This window comes from Cnephaeus nilssonii, assembly GCF_951640355.1.
Source record: "Cnephaeus nilssonii genome assembly, chromosome: 7".
NCBI lineage: Eukaryota > Metazoa > Chordata > Mammalia > Chiroptera > Vespertilionidae > Cnephaeus > Cnephaeus nilssonii.
In genome coordinates this window covers 53,711,756-53,734,492 of record NC_137078.1, presented here as the reverse complement: position 1 = coordinate 53,734,492, position 22,737 = coordinate 53,711,756, and the positions used below count along the sequence as shown (strand labels likewise).

The 22,737-nt window shown below is 36.4% G+C and overlaps 1 protein-coding gene across 8 annotated transcripts in view; it reads left to right on the top strand.

Annotated features, from left to right (window-relative positions):
* Positions 1-22,737, top strand: part of SRSF11 (serine and arginine rich splicing factor 11) — a 41,455-nt gene that overhangs the window by 13,220 nt on the left and 5,498 nt on the right. For all 8 annotated transcript variants that reach the window (XM_079777113.1, XM_079777112.1, XM_079777115.1 and 5 more), the window contains 8 exons: positions 4,587-4,720; positions 8,499-8,608; positions 10,389-10,481; positions 12,484-12,533; positions 14,146-14,273; positions 15,884-15,965; positions 16,372-16,503; positions 20,797-20,886. In XM_079777113.1, the coding sequence (XP_079633239.1) occupies positions 4,587-4,720; positions 8,499-8,608; positions 10,389-10,481; positions 12,484-12,533; positions 14,146-14,273; positions 15,884-15,965; positions 16,372-16,503; positions 20,797-20,886 (819 nt within the window). The remainder of the gene's footprint in view (positions 1-4,586; positions 4,721-8,498; positions 8,609-10,388; positions 10,482-12,483; positions 12,534-14,145; positions 14,274-15,883; positions 15,966-16,371; positions 16,504-20,796; positions 20,887-22,737) is intronic.

Here is a 22,737-nt window from a genome sequence, read left to right as displayed (position 1 = left end):
GTCGATGCTCCGGGGGCCGGGTAGCTTTAGTTGAGCTGGCTTTGCATTACCTACGAAAGAACTGCATATTGGGCCTACTGCAGAAGCAGGGCCAGGGTTTGGGGGACTAGGAGACCCTGGCTCTTAATCTCAAACCCCCGCCCCCTTAAATTGTGCCAACAGCGTCGTTCTTTGAGCAATTAAAGCATGATAACTGCATTTTATGTGTTTTGATTAATTTTTTTAAGTTGTTTCTTTGAGTTCTTTGGAAAGTAACAGAATTGCCCATTCCTGTATAAGTTTATTATTGAACTTTGTAGGTGGTCGTTCACTTATTGCTAGAAATTGCTGTTCCGGGATTCTGGCCCACTGAATACATAGAGTTAATCTATTAATACTCTTTCACAGCAGTAAATTCCGTGAACCTGAGTACATACTTTTAATGACAAAAAAAAATGGGTTATAGCTGAAAGCTAGACTTTTTTCTTTATTTAAATAACATATATAGTTATGTTTTACAGTTCTAAATTTTTAATTTAGAGTGTGTGGCGCTTTTTTTATCCTGTTGTCTCACATTATTTTTATTGCAAAAGTATTATATGAGTGGATTGTAAAGAAAAGTAAAGAAGCTATGACGCTAGATAAGATGTAATAATTATTAAAACAAACATTTGGAATAAAAGAGTCTGCACTCTTTCGGAAGGGTGAAAATTCAAATGTTACTTTCAGTATATTCTCCCATCCCACTTAGTTTTATGATTTCACTTAAGTTCTAAACAGGAAATAGGAATCTGCTGTTTTGTTGGATGTGATAAATCATTACTCTATGTACTCTGTACACCAAAATAATACAAGTTGACCATACTGTGGTATTTGTTAGGTGTTACCATATTTCATCACTTTCTATTTAAAATATTTTCAGGTCCTTAGTGTTTTCAAATTGTTGTATTTTTAATATTTAGGGGAATATACATGAGAGAGATTTTAGAATTATTTGCATGAAGTGTACAGTTCCAGGAACAGGTATTTGTAATAATCTTGAATAGAAACTCAATTTGCTTTGCTAATGAAGGACAAATAGCTTTCATAATATGAACATACAGAAATAGATGTTTTCCTGTTACTCAGTTTTTCTCACAACATATTCCTCAAGTTGTTAGTAAAATTAATAAACAGTAAATGGCAGAAAATGAGTGACACATTTGATTATGTTCAAAGTATTTGAGATACTGGATTTATTTACGAAATAATTCTTTCCAGTCCCACAAGTTATTAAGAATTTTGTTAATAGTTGCTGACCTTGGTTTTATTTATTTTGAAGATGCTCTTTTTATAATTCATTTATTAAAAAGATGATAAAGGGAGGTGTAAGCAGCTTTCTGGTTTATCTTTTACCCATTCCATGGTCAGTATCTTAGATGGAGTCTCTTTGACTCCCTCATAATGTGTTCCCACATACAGACTGTTTTCTCTTCTGAAAATGTAGTTACAATGTAGTAAATGCTATATATCTTAGTGGCTTCCCTAAATTGAATAGTACTTATGTAGTTGTCTACTTTTGTTGCTAATCTTACATCCCAATAGCTCATCTGACCTGCACAATTTGGAAATATTGATAGACAATTTCTTTAAGCTTGCTACAGTTTTCAGTAGTTTCCTGGTGACGATGTGCTATGGAGTCTTAGTAGTAATCCAAAAGGGTTCATTATGTCAAAACTTTGCTCTTAGAATCTGCTTAATTGGCTCATATTACATAAAATTATAACTGTTATAAACACATTTGCACATGGTGTGTGTGTTTTTTGTTGTGTTTTTTTTTTTAGGGTGTACATCCCCCTCCACCCAAAGGCATTCATACCTACCTGGAACTCTTTTCTCCTAGATATGACCATGACATGTTTATTGCCTTTTGTTGCTCAGATGCCACCTAATCTGTTTCCTGATCACCCTGTATAAAAATATAGCACACCTGCTTCGTCTTTATTCAATTTAACTGCTTTGTTTTTCTCTATGGCACCAATCATCAACAGGTTTCATTTAATTCTCCCTCTTCTAGAATATGAGGCCATTGGTTGGGGTCATCAATAATTTGGGAGACTGGGAGTTGGCATGTTTTAAAGTACACATATGACTGAGCCTCTGCCTATTCGGGGAGAGAGGGGGGACCTTGGGATCTGAATCATGCCAAACATTTCAGTGGCAACCTCCTCAAGAAGGATTCTCCCTTTGTTTTATTCTTGAATCCATCTACTTCCTTGTTCTTTTAAGCCAAAAATTTCTGGCTTATAATTTCACCCAGTGATAAAATTGCCTATCTTCACAACAGATATTCTAACCCTCTCTCCACTATGATAGCCCTATAGCCATTGAAAGTATCTGTCATTGTTCCTCCCATTTATTCTCTTTTTAAAAAAAAAAAAATGGTTACTATAATTCTAGTTCCTAAAATGCATGTTGGCAATTAAATAACTTGTATGCTAGATGCTTTCTAATTTTATCTTACTCTGCTCTTATAAATCTAGAGAGGGAATGTATTTAGCCGTATTTCACAGATGAGTGAACTGTAATTCATGTAGGTAGTTTTTTACACCCAAGCCACTCTACCAGTGATAGACCCTGTATTGAAACTTCAGTGTTGTGATTGTCCTTTATAACTTGATCATGATTTTTTTGGTTTAGCCTAGCAACTTGTGAGTGGAATCACTCTTTTACACATAGTAGGTATTCTTCATATGTTTGGTTTTAGTGGGATTTCATAATGGAAAATATAACTGGAATGTTGATAGGGCAATGATCCCAGCAAAGCATATATATGTCAAAAGTATGCAGTAACTAAAGGCTACTGTAACACTGTAGTTAACTTAAATTCATTATATAAGTATTTCAATGACCAAAAACATACTTTAATCATCATATAAGTAACTTACATGCTACTTTACCTTTAAAAAAATTTAAGGTAAACTAAGTTCTCTTCCTTATCTAACTATAGCATTTAAAGAGCTCTTTAATTTAATGGTTAAAAATACGGATATCAGAAAAGAAATACAAATTGCTATATATAGCTTTAGTACTAAAACTGCTGGAATTGTATTCTTTCCACTACTCTGGATGTAACATTATTAAATTTTCCACCAGTGGTCCTACACATTAGAAAAACAGTATGTCTACATTAAAAAACATTGTAGCCTTTCAAAAACATTTAACAGTAAGCTTCTATGACAAGGTGGCTTAAATTCTATGTGAATGGATATATTGTCAACTTTGCTTTGAACTTAGATTAGAATCTATGCTTAGTATCTAAGGGCAATGCCTTTCATAAACTTGCAGATTCTAACAGGTTTGAATTCTTGGGTTATACAGCTTTATGTTAGCCTTTGTTTTAAGTAATGAGTTTTTATTTTCATGTTAGTGCACAAATTGGGGGAGGGGGGTCAGCAAATACTTATCTCTGCAATACCTATCTTAACCATATCTGATGTAAATGTTTTTGTGTACACTTGGAAATCTAGTTTATTAAGATTAACAATAAGCCTCGTTCTAATATTCAAAGATACTACAGGATTTTCCTTTTCATTGAGTCTTAAAATGTAATTGGCTTACTATAATAAAGCAGAGGTTCTTTACCCTGGGTGCATATAAAAATTGTCAGAATTAAAATAAAGAAGGAGAGAAGGAGGAAACACTTAGTACTTCATAAGAAATTTAATTGCTGTTGAGTAGAGAGCCAGGGTATTTTTTTCTCCACAGAAGATTCTAATGTATGATCAGGATGATGTGATTACTGCTGCCTTAGGGCATTGGTTTTAAAATAACTTTTGGTTTGGGATTAGGGAGCAACTTCTGCCCATATTTAATCTTTCCCTTTCATAGAAAGTTTTGTGGCAGAAACTTGAACCACCCTATATTTAAAACAAAACAAAATCTGCACTCTTTAATTTATCTTACCTTATAGTCTGCCATAACTTGTACATTAGCACTTATTTTTGTTTTATCTAAGAAAGCAATTTGCTGAGGGGAGTGACTCCTTTGCTTATTGAAATTTCCCATACTAGTAATACTAAAGGCTGGAGTACTGTCACCATGTATGCTTAAAATTTTCTCTCTCTCTGATACTATAGATCAAAGAGGACAGGGCATTTTATTAAGTAGGCAGGAAAAGAAAACTCGATTGTCAAATAGATATACTTTCCACAATATTCTTTTGTTCATGAATTGGCAAATTGTGTATATTTTTTGCTCTGAAAAGTTTTCTAAGCCAAGACTACTTTCTACCTGTATTTAAAAATAACTGGTATTGGTATTATTTTACTTCAAGTGTTGACATTTTTGTGGTCTGCTCAACCTCTGACACTTGAGTTTCAAACTGTTTTTAACTTGGTAAACTATAAGGTTAAACAATGATTGCACACGTGCAATTTACTCTACATGAGTTTAGTGGATAGTTCTTTATGTGTGATGTCATTTTTTTTAAATTAACTAATATATGTGCAATTACTAATATATGCCTATTTTGCTTATAAAATGCAGGAGTGGGTTTATGACTCATACATAAATGTTTTAGTTGATATTCTTTTCCTCTACTTTTATGCAATTTGTTTGTTTTTCAGTGATTCACCTTTGCCAGTCTCATCCCGTGTCTGCTTTGTTAAATTCCATGATCCAGACTCAGCAGTTGTGGCACAGCATCTGACAAACACTGTATTCGTTGACAGAGCATTGATAGTCGTACCATATGCAGAAGGTTTGTGCTTTGTTTACCTACCTATGTGGGCATCCAATGATGACCATCTACCTCAGTATAGTTTTAGAGTGAGTGTTAGTAGCATGTTAAAAATCTAAGCTATTAACAATTTGAAACCCTTGTTATACTGTGGTCCATATTTTTACTTAAGATTTTAATTCTAAAAATTAGAAATTGGATCTGTTTTTATAAGATATTTAACCATTCCATTATTTTAAAACATTTTTAAGTTCTTTAAAACCATGTCCCTAATTGTAATTCCTTAAGATCCATTTACTTAGTTAATGTAACATTGAGTTTTATGAAAAAGTCCTGAAGGTGAATGGTTCATTCCATGCACATTTACACAGGGACCTTCAAATAAATGCATGATGTTATTTCTGTTTTGAGTAAAGGACTGGGCTTTATTTTTTTAGTGCTTCCTCACTGACAACTTTACAAAAAGATCCCATATTGAATTCCAGTATACCAAGGGTTGCAATGATTTTGGTTTGTATGAATATTCAAGATTTCCTATAGCCTAGGTGCCAGATGGGCACTGGGTGTTTTGTTTTTATTGCCAGATTTTCTTGTTCATTCTTGCTATATTTTCTAGAATATCTCTAAATAATAAATTCTTCTCTCTGTTATTTGTGTGTGTGATTTTTGTAGTGGAGAAGGCAAATGCAAAACTCTTCCTGATGACTGAAAAACAGTGGGTCCTCTGCAGCTACAGGGGATTCTAGACATTAACTAAAGGCCAGCAAGCACTCAAGTCCCCCAAGTGTTTTCCTGGTGTAACCATTTGTTAACTACATTTTCTTTTCTTTTTACATTTTAGGCGGTTAAAGTAACTTGACAGAAATAATGAGCAGGGTTTGGGGATCTTAAAAAAGCCACTGTGACAAGACAGCACTATTTTAATTCCATTTTGTAAATTTTCTAAGCCATATTTTATAATTAGTTTGTTCCCAATGTACTGCTACTTTATTTGCTTTTTTGTTATCTATAAATTTTGATCAAAGAAATAAATATAAAATTATTGGATTTTAATTAAGTTAATTATGGGTTTTTAAGTTAATTTACAGCATTAAGTTATTTCTGACCAGGATTTAATGCTTTCCCCTTTCCTTAATGTACTGGTCAGTGGAAACAGAATCTTGATTGTTTACTTTAGATGCTATCTCAGATCCTTGAGTACCAATGTGAACATTTACACCATACCTTGTAAAAGTTGTGAAATGTCTAGTCCTTAAAACTTAAACAAATTGCCTCTGGTTTTCTAAAGAAATTAAGTTGCATTCATAGATGGGGTAAAGGCATCTATATAATAGTACATCTATCACTATGCTATTAAAGTGTGTGGACCAATTTAAAGGTTTTAAAATATATATGCTGATAAACATTTGATTTAGTGTGTTTTGATTAAGCAATTCTTTTTATATCAGTTTGCCTGTTGTAGGATAAGACTTACCACCAAAAGAAAATTTACAGAATTCAAATTTAGAAAAAGTAAAATATAGATGATAGTTTTTGGAACAAGGGTCAAATCATGTGAGTAATGTGCAAAACATTAGCCTTTAAATTTAAAGAATTCTTATTGGCTAAGTTTTATATCATAGTTCCCAAGCCCTGGACATAATACAGTATATCATCGTATAATTGGCTTTTATAAATACTTTTAGACTCTGGTAATTTTTCTGAATCTGTTTCAAAAGTGAAATATTTAGGAGTGTGTAGAATTACCAAAATACTTAGTTCTGGAATCTATTTTTAGTGTATTTAATAATGGTATGGTATGCTGTATTAATGTTATCTCCACTAAATAACTGATGTACTCAATCCCTTTGTCACCACTCACCCTAATTTTAGCTTTGACACTTTGGTGTTGCTTCTTGATCATATTTTAGAACAATAGACACAAAGTATACGGTAAGGAATAGTCTTAATTGGTAAAACTGAGGTAGCTGGATTTGGAAGGAACTCTTAATAGTAATGGATTTGGGGGTTATTTAGGTTCCTTGGTTAATGTTTGTTTCTTTTGTCTGTTTCTTTTTCTTTCATTTCTACACATTCATGCAGTATTTCATGGTTCTATCAAAGCAGCAGTAAAAAAAATACTCTTGACGCATGAAAATTAACTGGTGAGGGGCCTCATTGCTATTTTTAAATTGTAGTTTTATTTTTAAATAGTCTTTTTTTAATCAGAGGATCAGATGCATGACTTTTTTTTTTAATGGATGCAGATCTTCTATCAGGTGTCTCACAATAAATTCAAGAGGATTGTAGTTTGCCAGAAATGTTGCAAATGCACTAATTTGAATAAGATGTTGATATTTAATATTATCCTCTTGAGACATAATTTTGCATGCAAGATTATCCCAATAATCTTTGTAGGTTTGTTAATATTGATGCATTAATGCCCTATATCTAAATGATCTTCTCCCTCCCCCCCTCCATAACTCTGGGTATCTAAATTGATGACAGCTCTGACACAAGCAAGATAACAGTGCTGTGTAGTATACATTTGTTTATATTATCGGCACTTCTCAGTATAGGTGGAAGGAACCATTACCTTTATTTAACAGTGGTTTTTCTTTTTTGTTGTTGTGTTTTACAGTTCTTTTCCCTGGTTCAGCCTGAACTATATACCAGGCCCTGCTGAAAATACCACCCAACAGTTTTCTTCTGCAGCTTATCCAGTTTCTCTTAAGTGCCCTGTACATATTGTATGTTTTATGATGAGATGCAGTTTCTTAATATGTATTACAGAAATACTACTGGTATTTGCAAATATATAGTTTAATTGTATTATTGAACTCTCATTTTGGGGGCTTGGGCACATTAACAGATTAATCCATCTGTATAGGGCTTTTGCTGTTGGATAGAATTTAAATTGTGTACATAAATATTTGTCTTAGGACCCTTAGATGTTATCTGAATACACAGATTAGGCTTTAAAAACAGATATACATGTTGTTTTCGACTTTAGGAGTTTGCTTATGTTAGCTTTTGAACTCACACTGTATAGCAGCATTTTTTGGTATGGTTAGCATGGCACATGCTGGAATATAAAGCATTTTACTGTACAGGTAAGGAATGTGCCATGTTGTTTTACCCATTCTCTCTCTCTCTCTCTCTTTCTACTCCCCCACACACATCCAGTGTGTATTCAGAGACCTTCAGAAACATTCATTTTCATGAGTCAGCAAAAGCCCTACACTTGATTCCAACAGAATATTTCCTTTACATACTTTCCTTCTCTGAATTTTTACAAAATTTGTATGGTAGGTGTAAAAGAAAATCATAGTAACTGTACCATATTATTAACCCCTAAATCAAACTTTTTTTGTCTTGTGTATCTTGATTTTTCTGTGTGCTTTATAGTGAAGCAGCCGACACGAGTCGTTGTTCATAAAACAGCTTTTGAAAGTTGAGAGCACACCCCTGGAGAACCGACTGTGCTTGCTTACGTTTGGTTCATGACTTAAAAATCGAGTACAGGTGATGAAATCTTGGCAGTGTTAACAAAAAAGTAGTGTGTATTGTGCTATTTTTTTTTTACTCTAGAAACTTAACCATTTGTAGAGAAAAAAGGAAACAAATTTTCACACATTGAAGTTTCATTCTGACATAAAATTAATGATAAATAATAATAGAAATCAAGCTTTATATTTTAGCGAACATAAGTACTTTCAACAAACTCAGGTGGTGTTTCAGGGAGACATTTTCTGGGTGTTTTTGTGTGTTTTCTGTCTTGCAAAAGGGTGTGTTCTAATGCAAGGATGTTTCTCTGCAGGAGTTATTCCTGATGAGACTAAGGCTTTGTCTCTGTTGGCACCAGCTAATGCAGTGGCAGGTCTTCTGCCTGGTGGTGGACTCCTGCCTACTCCTAACCCACTTACCCAGGTATTAGTTTTTTAAGTATTGTAATTCTAGTTCACAGAATGATATCGTGTTATATTAAAGGCTATTGCAATCATAAATCCTAAAGAGAATTCTTAGAAGTTTGCATTTTAAGAATATCTGTTATATTGGTTTTGCCACTGACTCAGAATAACTCAGTAATATGAAAAAAATTTCGTGGAGCATAAGACTTCTGTTGAACAAACTTAATATGTTTGCTTTGACCAGGAAAGAAAATAAAGGTGAATTTCAGACTTCTTTGCCAATGCTTTCTGATCTTTTGCTCTTACCTGGGTCTTTTAATTAAGTTGATGTCTTGAAATAAAAATATATTTGTGGATATGTATTTGATATGGGAAATAAAATATTCAAGTTGGAGGTAAATTTACCTGGCAATATAAAAGCATATCAGTAGGCAAAAGGTTCTTTAAATGTTATGTATTGAAACAACTCAGAAAGACTAACTGGTCAGTGGTTTCACAGATAAAGCAAATGATAGAGCCTCAACTAGAACTTTATAACAGCATTCCTTTTATTAAATCATTTTCCCTGTCTAAATAGTTTAGTTAACTGTTAAGTGAACTAATATGGTATTATAGAAGGAGAATGAGATCAGGAATTCCCAGCTTTTATGAGTATGACTTTGATTGTCACATATAAAATGTGGACCTGAGAAATTTGTAGACACCTTTGATGTATAAAATTGTGAAAAAGCTGAATTAGCTTATGTAATAGTATTAACACAGTTTTTTAATTGTACTTAGTAAATAGTTAAATCACAGAAAATTTGGAAACATATTTATTAAAAATGAATTGAAGCTAGGAGAACTTTTATAGAGAGGTCAACTGCCTGCAAAGCTATAGGATTTTGTGTGGTTTGTATCTTAAATTATTAATCAGAATTATATTGGAAAGGAGACACAATCACACAATAATTTGAACTGTGAGAGTTTAGTATAAGGAATTAGTAACTTGTAACTGGACCTTACTAAGGGAACTCTAAGAATACATAAGTTGCAGATATAGGAAGCAACTGTTACTTTTAGGGCTGAGGAAGAAAGAATACAAGGGGGAAAAACACATTTAGATGAGAGGGCTTTGCAACCCTCTGGGCATAAGATTAAGATCTCCTTTGAAAGGGGTGGATATTAGAGAAGTTTCCCAGCATGCCACAGAACTTGTTAGGTAGCTGCCCAAGAAGATGGCTCTGAAACTTTCTGAGAGGTGAAGGCCACTGGGTATTTCATATGGTGCTACAGTAACAGTCAAAAAGGGGACATAGGAACCAGGAAGAGAAATCCATTTCACAATGTCATTCCAGTTCTTTATCCCCCAATAGATAAAGCTTTTAAGATTCCATCTGCCAATGGGGAAATGCTGCCTTAAATATCACAAAACAGGGCAAAAGAACTGGATTTGGAGCTAAGAAACAAATATTTATGATTGGCACAAGAATATATTGACTTTTTCCCCCTAAATTCTGATTGTAGGGATAAATGTGCTATAATGACAGGTGGCAAATGAAGCCAGAGGTAGGCAAACTATGCCTATTTGTTTATTGTGTATGCCTGTTTTCAAGCTATAATGGTAAAGTCAAGTAGTTGTTACAGAGATCACATAGCCTGTGGACTTAAACTTAGTTCTTTGCCCTTTAGAGGAGAAAATAAGGTGATGACCTCCCTCCTCCCCCCCACCCCAACACACACACACACACACACACACACACACACACTATAAGGAACAGAAATGAAATTTTAGATAAATAAAATGTTTAATTTCACAGATTGGCGCTGTTCCATTGGCTGCTTTGGGAGCTCCTACTCTTGATCCTGCCCTTGCTGCACTTGGGCTTCCTGGAGCAAACTTGAACTCTCAGGTATAATTTAATACCCTTCAACTTTGAGCTCATTCTTATAATTAAATACTTTATTTTACTTATAACTACTGGGCATTTCAAAAGCGGACGATAACTAATTGCTATGGTGTAGTATTTTTTTCTCATATAGTCTTGTTAAAAGGTCACTGCATTATTAGCCTATTAACCCATTAAAGAATTTTACTTTATATATTTTATTTTATTTTTTTAGTCCTCATCCAAGGATTTTTTGTTACTGACTTTTAGAGAGAGAGAAACATCACTCAGTTGCCTCTTGTGCACACCCTAATCAGGCATCCAGCCTGCAACCTAGGTTATGTGCCCTCACCAGAAATTGAACCTGCAACTTTTTTTGGTATACACAATAATACTCCAACCAATTAAGCCACCTGGCCAGGAAAAATTTTTCATTTTATATAGTTCAAAGTAGAGAGTAGTTTCACAGAAATTTAACACATCCTCAATATATTCTGGGGTCTTCTTTTTTTTTTTTTTTTTTTTTTTTTTTTTTGTCATTAGCTCACTTGGAAATTCTGTTTTCTCTCATTGTGATTTGAACTTTTTTGGACATCCTTTGTGGAAATATTTTGATTATATTGGCCAAGTACTTTGAGTTGTGTTTTACTTGTTTCTTTTAAGCATTACTTTCCCTCATAAAGTCTTAAATAAGCAGAAGGTAATCCTGCATAATAAAAGTGTAGTATGCAAATTGTCCCCTCCACCTGAGTTCTTCCCAGAGTTCAACCAGGGGGTGGGGCTGGCCAGGGGAACAGAGGGAGGCCCTGGCCAGCAGCTACTGCAGGCGGCCGGGGGAAGGGAGGAAAGCCCTGGCCAGCAGCCACTAGGGACCCTATGAGTGCATGAATTTTGTGCACTAGGCCTCTAGTTCTATAAAAACTAGATGGTTCAGTTTTATAATCTTCCCTAGAGGCCCGGTGCACGAATTCATGCACCAGTGGAGTCCCCTCAGCCTGGCCTGCAGGATTGGGCCAAAACCAGCTCTCCCAACATCCCCCGAGGAGTCCCAGATTATGAGAGGGCACAGGCCAGGCCCAGGGAGGGATATGGGAGGTTGGCCACCTGGGGAGGGGCCACGGGAGGGCTCCAGAGCGTGTCTGGCCTGTCTCGCTCAGTCCCAATCAGCCGGACCCCAGCAACAAGCTAACCTACTGGTCATAGCATCTGCTCCCTGGTGGTCAGTGCACATTATAGTGAGCGGTTGAGCAGCCTTAGCATATCATTAGCATATTACACTTTGATTGGTTGAACGACCAACTGGACAACCGGACACTTAGCATATTAGGCTTTTATTATGCTCCGACCGGTCCCTCCCCAGCTGGCCAACCTCCCGTGTCCCTCCCTGGCTGCGATAGTGCACCAGTTGGGTCCCTCTCATAATCTGGGACCCCTCGGGAGACCTGATTTTGATCCAGCAGCAGAACAACTGGTTGCTATGACACGCACTGACCACCAGGAGACAGATGCTCAATGCAGGAGTTGCCCCCTGGTGGTCAAGTGTGCTCCCACAGGGGGAGTTCCACTCGGCCAGAAGCTGGCGAGCGCAGCAGTGGTGGCGGGAGCCTCTCCCACCTCCAGGTCAGTCAGACATCCCCTGAGGGCTCCCGGATTGTGAGAGGGTGCAGGCCAGGCTGAGGGGACACTCCCCACCCACCCCAACCCCACCCCCAGTGTACAAATTCCATGCACCAGGCCTCTAGGTTATTTAACTTGGATAAAGCACTTTTGAGTATCCAATCAATACTATAGTCACTAATGTCATCCGTTTTTTGTTTTATTTTTTCAATGTGACTACTAGAAAACCTACTATGACATTTGGCTGGCATTGTAATTTTGTTGGTCATTGATGTGCCTGGTATGTTACTTTTTGTAGGTTTGCCAGGATCTCCTAGGACATTTCAACATCCTGAAAAAATAAAAGGAAATCGTTATTGTTTTACGTATTCTCACTGTTGTTATATTTTGGTTTTTTTTTTTTTTTTAGTCTCTTGCTGCAGATCAGCTGCTGAAGCTTATGAGTACTGTTGATCCCAAGTAAGGATTTTTTTTCTGTGTTTCCATTGATGATATGCATATAGTATTGAATGTCTAGACAACAGTTATTTTTTGATAAGCTAAAAAGAAAGTTGTCTCAAGGCATGTAATATGTAATTCAGTTTTCTAGAAACAGGGAGAAAAATCCAGTGGTGAGTCCATCTAGAAGAGGATTTTGGCCCTAACTGGTTTGGCTCAGTGGATAGAGCATTGGCCTGCGGACTCAGGGGTCCCAGGTTCGATTCTGGTCAGGGGCATGTACCTTGGTTATGAGCACGTGCCCAGTGGGGAGTGTGCGGGAGGCAGCTGATCGATGTTTCTAGCTCTCTGTCCCTCTCCCTTCCTCTCTGTAAAAAAATCAATAGAATATATTTTTTAAAAAAAAGAAAAAAAGAGGATTTTGTCTTAGTGTAATTTGGAGTTTTTTTAAATAACTTATACCAAAATAATGGGAAAAGAGCTAAACATTATTTTTAATTCATTCATTTAAAATATATATTGAATACCTACTATAAAGTTGTATCTTTATAGCATTTATACACTAGTTTGGATGCGAGATGTTATTTAAAGCATGTGGATCCAACTAGATGAAGTACAGTGGTGCTATGGAGAGAACTTATTACAAGAACTTAGTTTGAAGATCAGAGAAGCTAAGCTCTAGGGGATGAATAGTAGTTGGGAGACAGAAATGAGGGAATCACAATCCTAGAGCCAAGGACTGGCATATATCACCATAATAATGGCCAACATCTTTTAGGTGCTTTGAAAAGTACTCTTCCTGCTGTCACTTTTCTATTTCCTACTTGGTATACATGTAACAAAGTCATAGTTACTTTCATTGGTAATTTGTTGGTATGTTAAATTTGAATTGAATGATTTTTCTCCTTGGTGGAAGTTACTATCAATAAGTGGAAGAGTATGGGAAAAGGGAAGATAGGATTATTTCAGTGTATTAGTTTGTGGGCTTTTTTTTAAAAAAAAAAAAAAAACGAGAAAAAAATCCAAGTGGGTACTTGTCACCCAGCTTATAAAATGAAATATCAATAAAGTTGAAATTCCTTGCATACCCATTTTTATTTACATTTCCCACTCTCCCCACAAATGATTACTGTCCTAAATTTTGTGTCTTTTTTTTCTCACATACATAAACCCTTAAAAGTGCATCTTTAGCCTTTCCGATCAGGAATTTCATGAGTAACTTTGGTATGCCATCAGCCTCTGCCCCATTTCTTCCACAAACTTAAAATGCTCTTCCCCAACAGAATTATGACGTAGAAAGTTTTTAGGTCATATGAAGAAAAGTTTCATTATTCAAAAATCTTTAGCATTAGCATATTTCCAGTACTAGCATTTCTCAAAATGTGTATGGAAATTTGATGAATTTAAGTAGACATTTTCCTTATTGCAGATATCCTGAGTCTTTAAAATGCAGGTGGCATTTAAATATTCAAAAGGATACTTATACTATCTATGGTTTTACCAAAAAAAAAATGGAATCCTCCCCTTTTTTCCCAAGGAATGGCTTACTAAAATGTTATGAAACATATGTTTATTTGAAATGCTATTGTGCATTTTAAAATATTTCCTATCTCAATTCTTGGTTCTGTTTCAGGTTGAATCATGTAGCTGCTGGTCTTGTTTCACCAAGTCTGAAATCAGATACCTCTAGTAAAGAAATAGAGGAAGCCATGAAGAGAGTACGAGAAGCACAGTCCCTAATATCTGCTGCCATAGAACCAGGTAAAATATGTTTATGCACTTGTGTTGAATATTAAACTACATGATTGTTTACAAATATGATTAGTGCATTAGTTTGAACATTTTTTGACTTAATACTCTAGTCATTTTTTAATTTTTTCAAATTCTGATAAAAGATCATTTTTAGTAGAGTGATTTCATTAGGGGGCGGGGCGGGAGTTGGAGTTGACACCCAGACATACTTGGAAATATTTAGAGACACTTAGTTATTGTGCTGGTACCAAATGTATCTCGTGGGCAGAGGGTCAGGGATACTGCTAAACATCCTTCAGCATACAGGACAGGCACCACCCCTGCTTCAAATGATCCATTCCAAAATGTTAGTAGAACCTAGGATTATCTAATAATTGGTGTGATTTTTGTTTTGTTTTGTTTTTAATTTATAGTTTGGGATTGTTCTTTATCGTTTATGGTTGTTATGTGGGGATAGCCCAATTGATTTTAGTCTTTTATTTGACCAAGAGATGATGCTTCTGATGATGCTGTTTGTTTAAAGAAAAGCAGACCTCATTTTTTTGCAGATTATCTTTTTGAGATGGAATGAATGGTTATCCTACTGTTGGCCTATGTTTCGATCTTTGGTTCCCCCATTAAATAATGTTTTATTTTTCACTGTTATTTCTTAGTAAGTAGGAAGATTTTTTTAGTAGATGTAGCATTTGGAAAATAAGTACAGTATTGGATGAATTAATACTAAGTGCTTTATGTGTGTTATCTCATTTAACAAAATATTATCCCAAGGTGACATGTCAAATAGGAGCTGTAATTTTCAGTACACAACTGGATCACTGACTCCAAAGCTAGAACACCATGCTGTAATTGTGTTCAGTGAAAACTTATAACCAAAATGACTAAAAGTGGTTTCTGGATGATTTTTTTCTCCAATGTTTTTTAAATTAATAATGACATTACAATAATTTGAATTCTATTAATAAAAGACTCTGAATGTGAAAGAGGATTCATTCTCACTGAGATGATTGTTCATAAGTGTAATGGCTTTATTTCTCTTATTATATGTTATTTAAAAACTAGGAAATTGGACAAATCATTCCAGATCTATTTCTTCTACTTACACAATTGAACATTAGTGAGGAAGAGGAGAGACAGATTATGAGGCCATGGCTGTTTTTGCTCAGTGGTTAGAATGTTTGTCCATGGACCAAAGGGTTAATATATTAATCTCAGTGAAATGTAGTTAAATTTGGGAAAGTAATACCTAGGAGTGGAAAAGGGACTTCTTGTTTATAAACCTTTAAAGAATAAAGGGTGAAAAAGATAACTCTTTTCATAGATTATTTTATGGACAACACTTGACAGGCTCCTGAGTCTAGAAAATGAAATTATTAATTTTGCTAGCCGAAAATCAGAAGTCTAATTTGGATCTGTCAAAACCCTGGATAATTTGTGTCACTTTAATAAGCTTCAACATTTTTATTGTAAAATGATTACTTGTAACATTTAAGGAATTTATGTAAATGCTAAAAATTAAGATAAATTCTTACACAATTCCTAAATGGGATTACATTAATTCCTGAATGGGATTAATCTATTTGATGGTTTTAAAATCCAGATTTATTTTCTTATAAATCCAGATAAAAAAGAAGAAAAACGAAGGCACTCAAGGTCAAGATCACGTTCTAGGAGGAGGAGGACTCCTTCTTCTTCCAGACACAGGTTAGATACATTGCTTTTGTTATTCAGTTGTACAAAGATAAGTTCTATATGCCACATCCTTCTTAATTTACTGACTCTTCACCTTGCAGCTACTGGTTAAACCGTCTCTAAGTAACCAATCCTGTTAGCAGAGTGTGTAAATAAGTGTTCACACATGTATAAATGGAGAAAAGGTATGGGCTAAAATAGATGATTGCTACTTTAAAACCCAAAAACATTCAGGGATAGGAGGAAGGCAATGCAAATCATTCAGATTTTTTTTTTTTCATGCTCTAGCAGTATTTTTAAGTTTGCTGTTGTAGTTTCAATGGACATAGGACTAGTTTGATCGGTTGAACAAATGGTATTCATATTTCTAAGGTAATAAAAATGTTTATTATATGATGTATTGGCTTTCTTTAATTAGGCGGTCAAGAAGCAGATCTAGGAGGAGGTCACATTCTAAGTCAAGGAGTAGGCGACGATCCAAAAGTCCCAGACGGAGAAGATCTCATTCCAGAGAGAGAGGTAGAAGGTCAAGGAGCACATCCAAAAACAGGTATAGTAGACTGTTAACATTGGGTAGGAAGACAAATTTTAGAGTTCCTAAGACCCCAAATACTGTGCTACTTAATGACAAAAGCGATGGTATTGGGAAATAGCAATAGAAGGGGGAGAAACTATTTAAAGTTTGGTGAGATTAGCATTTGTTTCTCTTGTTTCCTTTGTAAACTTCAGATTTCTATTTATAGCTGAAGATCTAGGTAAGATTGTTGTGTAGTAGAAATTTTTAGCTGTCCTACCACCTTCCTTTATTTCCTCCTATCCATTCAACCACCACTATGGATGTAGTGCTACCAGCCATTCCTTGTGATATGCCAAAGAGTTTATGACAGACAACCATGCTTTAATTCATGTTTACATATCTCATCATCGACACTTAAAAATATTTATTAATGCCTGGCCGCTGTGACTCAGTGGTTGAGCATTGACCTATGAACCAGGAGGTCAAGGTTCAACTCCTGGTCAGAACACATGCGAGGTTGGGGGCTCAATCCACAATAGGGGTTGCAGGAGGCAGCTGAGAAACAATTCTCTCTCATCATTGATGTTTCTATCTCTCCCTTTCTCTTCTTCTCTGAAATCAATAAATATATGCTACATATTAAGATTGACTCTATGCCGTATTTAGAGAGTCTCTTATCCCATGATTTGGTACCAGTAGTCTCTTATCCCATGATTTGGTACCAGTAGAGAACTGAAGTGAGGATTTATTAAAAAGCAAATATATTGCCCTGCCCGTATGGCTCAGTGATTCAGTGTTGATCCATGAACCAGGAGATTGGATTCTTGGTCAGGGCCCCTTTAGATTGCAGGTTTGAGCCCCAGTGGGGTGCTTGCAGGAGGCAGCTGATTGATGATTCTCTCATCATTGATGTTTCTATCTTTCCCTTTCCCTATCTCTCTGAAATCAATAAAAATACACAATTTTTTTAATAAAAGGCAAACATTTTGACTTAAATGTGTGTTCAATAATCAGTCTTTTTCATTTAAAGTAAAACTTTAAATTAGCATGCTAGTCTTGAGTAACATATACAAAATTATTATTTTCTTCTTAACCACCTTTAAAGTGGCAAGAGAATTCTGTCACTTGAAAAATGCCAATTTTTTTTTCTTTGTATAGTTGTTACACATTGTTTCACAACACTTTTTTTAGCAACTGTCCATCTCATTCTAAAATATTTGCCTTATTTTTCTAGAAGCAGTTCTTTATACTTCTTTGCCCATTTATGCACTTAATTATGTAACTTTTTAAAAAGGACAGCAGGGGACCAACAAAATTTATTCTTGGTAAACATGTAACAACTGGGAACATAAATTCTGGGATAGTTTTGCTGACTGTTTGAGACTGTAACAAGGCTTTTAGTTGTGTTTTACAGGGTGGGTCATTTCTTAATTTAGTCAAACAAGCTTCCTCCCACATATACCCTGAAGGATCCTGGGTCCGATTCCAGTCAAGGGCACATACCTCGGTTGCAGGCTTGATACCTGGCCCTGGTCAGGGCATGTATGGGAGGCAACCAAACAGTGTGACTAGCATCTATGTTTCTCTCTCTCTCTGTATTCCCCCCTCCCTTCCACTCTCTAAAAATCAATGGAAAAATATCCTCTGGTGAGGATTAACAAAATAAAAATAACTTGAATGAAGAGAGGGAGTAACTGACGGAACAGAGTGACCAAGGAGAGGGGAATGGGAGAATCAGCTTAGAGCAACAAGAGACACTTTAATCTCTAAAATTATGGAGTAGTTAAGAATAAATGTATATGTTTGTTTATGGATGTAAGGGATTTCTCAGTTAACAAATATATTATTGATCCCTTTGTCCATAGTCTTGGGGAAAATGGTGATTTAAGGGGGGGGTGTATTTCTGTAGCAAATCTCACGGGGAATACATGTTCTCAGTTGATCTCAGGCAAGCTGTTAGCTTAGAAGCAAAGACCTTTTCCTGGTAGGAGACCTGTTGTCCAAGACTGTTTGTGATCAGATGCACACCTGCACAACACACACAAGGTGGATGGGAGTGAGCCTCACATTCACCCATCCTGAGAGGAGATTCTTCCCACGAATGGGACAACAAAATTCAAGACCCAATTATAATAGGAAATCCCAAATTACACAAGGGGCATTCCTAGGCTCCCCCCTGCTCCCCAACTCAAGAGATCTGAGAGACTGCACCAATGAGTCCCACAAAACACTTACTACATAAGACCATCCCATAAAGACTGGAAGGCATAGCAATTTGATCTAATACATAGAAACAAATACAAAGGGACAGCAAAAATGGGGAGATAACACACAAATAAAAGGGGGAAACTCCAGAAAGAAAGCTAAGTGAAAAGGAGGCAAGCAATTTACCAGATACAGAGTTCAAAGTAATGGTTATAAAGATGATCAAGGAACTTAGGATTTCCAGAACTTAGAAATGAAACAGGAAATAGAAACCATAAATAAGAATCAGTTGGAAATGAAGATTAATATCTGACATAAAGAATACACTGGAAGGATTCAAAAGTAGATTAAGTGGGGAAGAAGATAGAATCAGTGACTTGAAATACAAGGTAGGAAAAAAAACCAATTAGAGCAGCAAAAGGAAAAAATTGAAGATCAGGAGGATAGTTTAAGGAAACTTTGGGACACCGTGAAACAAAACATTTGTATCATAGGGATGCTAGAAGGAGAAGACTGAGCACAAGTAATAGAGAAACTGTTTTAAAGAAATAATAACAAAGCATCCTTTACAAAACATGCTCAGCCCTAACCGGTTTGGCTCAGTGGATAGAGCATCGGCCTGCGGACTGAAAGGTCCCAGGTTCGATTCTGATCAAGGGCATGTACCTTGGTTTCGGGCACATCCCCAGTAGGAGGTATGTAGGAGGCAGCTGATCGATGTTTCTAACTATCCTTCTCCCTCTCCTTCTCTGTACAAAATCAATAAAATATATATATTTTTAAACATGCTGCAGATTGTTATAAATAAAAGTCAATTTATAACAGTCTGTTAAAAGACTTAAAGTTGGTATGGTTACAGTACCAATTGATTATGATGCAATATTTTTTCTAGTGGCACCAAGTAGTCCAGAATAGTTAGCAGCAGAAACAAAGGTAGACAGTTGGCTAGGTCCATGAAAGAGGTTAGTTAACTTGTGTGTGCTTTGGAAGAATGCTAATAATTTTGATAGTGCATTATAATGAGCTTTGGCCTGACAGAGGACATAGAGCAATGGTGGATTGGGAAACAAATCACTTGAGAGAAAAAGGACTGTTGAAGAGCCTAGAGACAATTATTAAACTACTAGAGGCCCGGTGCACGAAATTCGTGCATGGGGGGAGGGGGGTCCCTCAGCCCAGCCTGCACCCTCTCCAATCTGGGACCCCTCGAGGGATGTCCGACTGCCCGGTGGGATCGGGCCTAAACGGGCAGTTGGACATCCCTCACAATTCAGGACTGCTGGCTCCCAACTGCTCGCCTGCCTGCCTTCCTGATTGCCCCTAACCGCTTCTGCCTGCCAGCCTGATCACCCCCTAACCACTCTCCTGCCAACCTGATTTATGCCTAACTGCTCCCCTGCCAGCCTGGTCACCCATAACTGCCCTCCCCTGCCGGCCTGGTCCCCCCCAACTGCCCTCCCCTACCAACCCAGTCACCCCTAACTGCCCTCCCCTGTCAGCCTCATCACCCCTAACTACTCTCCCCTGCTGGTCTGGTCCCCCCCAACTCCCCTTCCCTGCAGGCCTGGTCGCCTCCAACTTCCGTCCTCTGCCAGCCTGGTCACCCCTAACTATTCTCCCCTGCAGGCCTGGGTCCCCCCCAACTGCCCTCCCCTGCAGGCCTGATTGCCCACAACTGCCCTCCCTTGCAGGCCTGGTCTCTCCCAACTGCCCTCCCCTGCTGGCCATCTTGTGGCAGCCATCTTTGACCACATGGGAGCAGCCATCTTGTGTGTTGGAGTGACAGTCAATTTGCTTATTACTCTTTTATTGGATAGGATTGGTGTTTGTGCCAATCAAGAAACTGGCCAACATCCTTTATCATTTTCTCACTATAGTCAATGCTCTCTATTGGAGAGAAGTTTTCTGTAGAATACCAGAAAAATAGGATTTTTTCCTTAAAAATTTTTAATGACAAGTAATACCATTCAAATTATATTTCTATATACAGTATCAAAATAACATTTATATTTTTAAAATGGGATTAGATCTCACTGTGCTTTTGTGTTTATTTGATGCATTGTATAAGTTTTTACTAGCTGAAACTTATTAATGCATTCATAAATTATGTTCATTTATTAGAGACAAAAAGAAAGAAGACAAAGAAAAGAAACGTTCCAAAACACCACCAAAAAGTTACAGCACAGCCAGACGGTCCAGAAGTGCAAGCAGGTAAGGCATTATAAATTCTTGGCATTTCTTAAAACTCTTTGCAAGGATATCAATAGATTGTGAACATTGCATGTTTTCTAGTACATACAGGGGTGGGCAAAAGTAGGTTTACAGTTGTGAGTACAGAAAAGTTTATTCTCGTATTATTACTTATTGTGTTGTTTTCCGTATGAATTATAAACCTTCTTTTGCCCACCTCTGTACATACTTTAGTGTTAACAAATTTTAGAGGTAACTTGTGAAAAATAACCTAAAGATCTTTTTACTTACTATTTATGGTTTAGAGCAAGCATGTCAAACTCGCGATGAGTTTGACATGCTTTGTGTAGAGCAGCGATTGCCAACCTTTTGGACAACATGGACCACCAGTGGCCCGCGGACCATCAGTTGGCGACAGCTGGTGTAGAGTGTATTTGACATAATATGGAGTTCAACGGAGGTCATTTTTTATGTTTGCTACGTGCATTTTGTATCCAGATTTGAATTACTACATTAAATTTATTTTTATTACATAGTCATTCTTTAAATGTCCACGTTAATAGTCAAAAGAGTTTTTCCCCCTATATGTAGGGTTTCGTTGATAAAATAAAAGCAAGCAGTCAAGTTCTAATTTGTATCATTCTTAGACTTGTAATTCTGCCATAGTGTGAAAATTAATTGTTGCTAACTTTACTCCACGGGAATATGTTTTTCGCACTGGTATATAAACTTTGGTATTTATATGAAACTAGAGGCCTGGTGCACAAAATTTGTGCACCCTCTCCAATCCAGGATCCCTCTCGCAATCCGGGACCGCTGGGCCCTAACTGCTTTCCTGCCTGCCTGCCTGATCACCCCTAACCACCTCTGCCTGCCAGCCTGATGCCCCTAACTGCCCTCTCCTGCCGGCCTGATCACCCTCTGACTGCTCCACCCTGCTGACCTGATCGCCACTAACCACCTCTGCCTTGGCCCCTGCCACCGTGGCTTTGTCCAGAAGGACGTCGGGAAGATGTCCCATCTAATTAGCATATTACCCTTTTATTAGTATAGATTAGTAAGGGCTGGCCGTACTTAGTAACTCCATTTTCTTCCAATCTAGTTTACACATTTTGCAATAGTGGTTGTTTTCTTATATTGATTATTAAATGCTAGGAGGGTCACTCTATATAAAAAAATTAATTCAAAATGAATGCATGACCTAAATGTAAAACCTAAAACTAAAAATCTCTTAGAAAAAAACACAAGTAAATCTTCCTGACCTTGAATTTGGCAATGGTTTTCTAGATATGACATCAAAAGTACAAATAACAAAAGATAAATGTCAATTTTGGAGGTCATCAAAATTAAAAACTTTTGTGTTTCAAAGAATACTGTCAAAACTTAAAGACAACCCAGAGTGCTAGAAAGTAACTAATTATATATTTGAAAAGGGACTTGTAACTAGAATATATAAAGAACTGTTACAATTCAATTGTAGAAAAACAACCCAATTAAAAAATGGCCAAAAACTCTGAATTGACATTTCTCCAAAGAATATATGCAAGTGTCTGATAAACATGAAAAGATATATATTAGTCTATCAGGGAAATGCAAATCAAAACCACACACAGTAGGATGGTTATTAGAAAAAAAGACAGATGGTAACTAGTGTTGGCAAGTATGTGGAGAACCTGGGACTCTGTGTGTTGCTGGCATGAATATAAAATGGTGCAACTGCTTTGGAAAACAGTTGGTAATACCTTAAAAAATTAAGAGTTTTGACACAGTATTTTCACTTCTAAGTATATACCCAAAAGAAGTGAAAATACTACATCCAAAACTTTGTACACTAATTTTCATAGCAGTATTATTTTTCATAATAACCAAAAA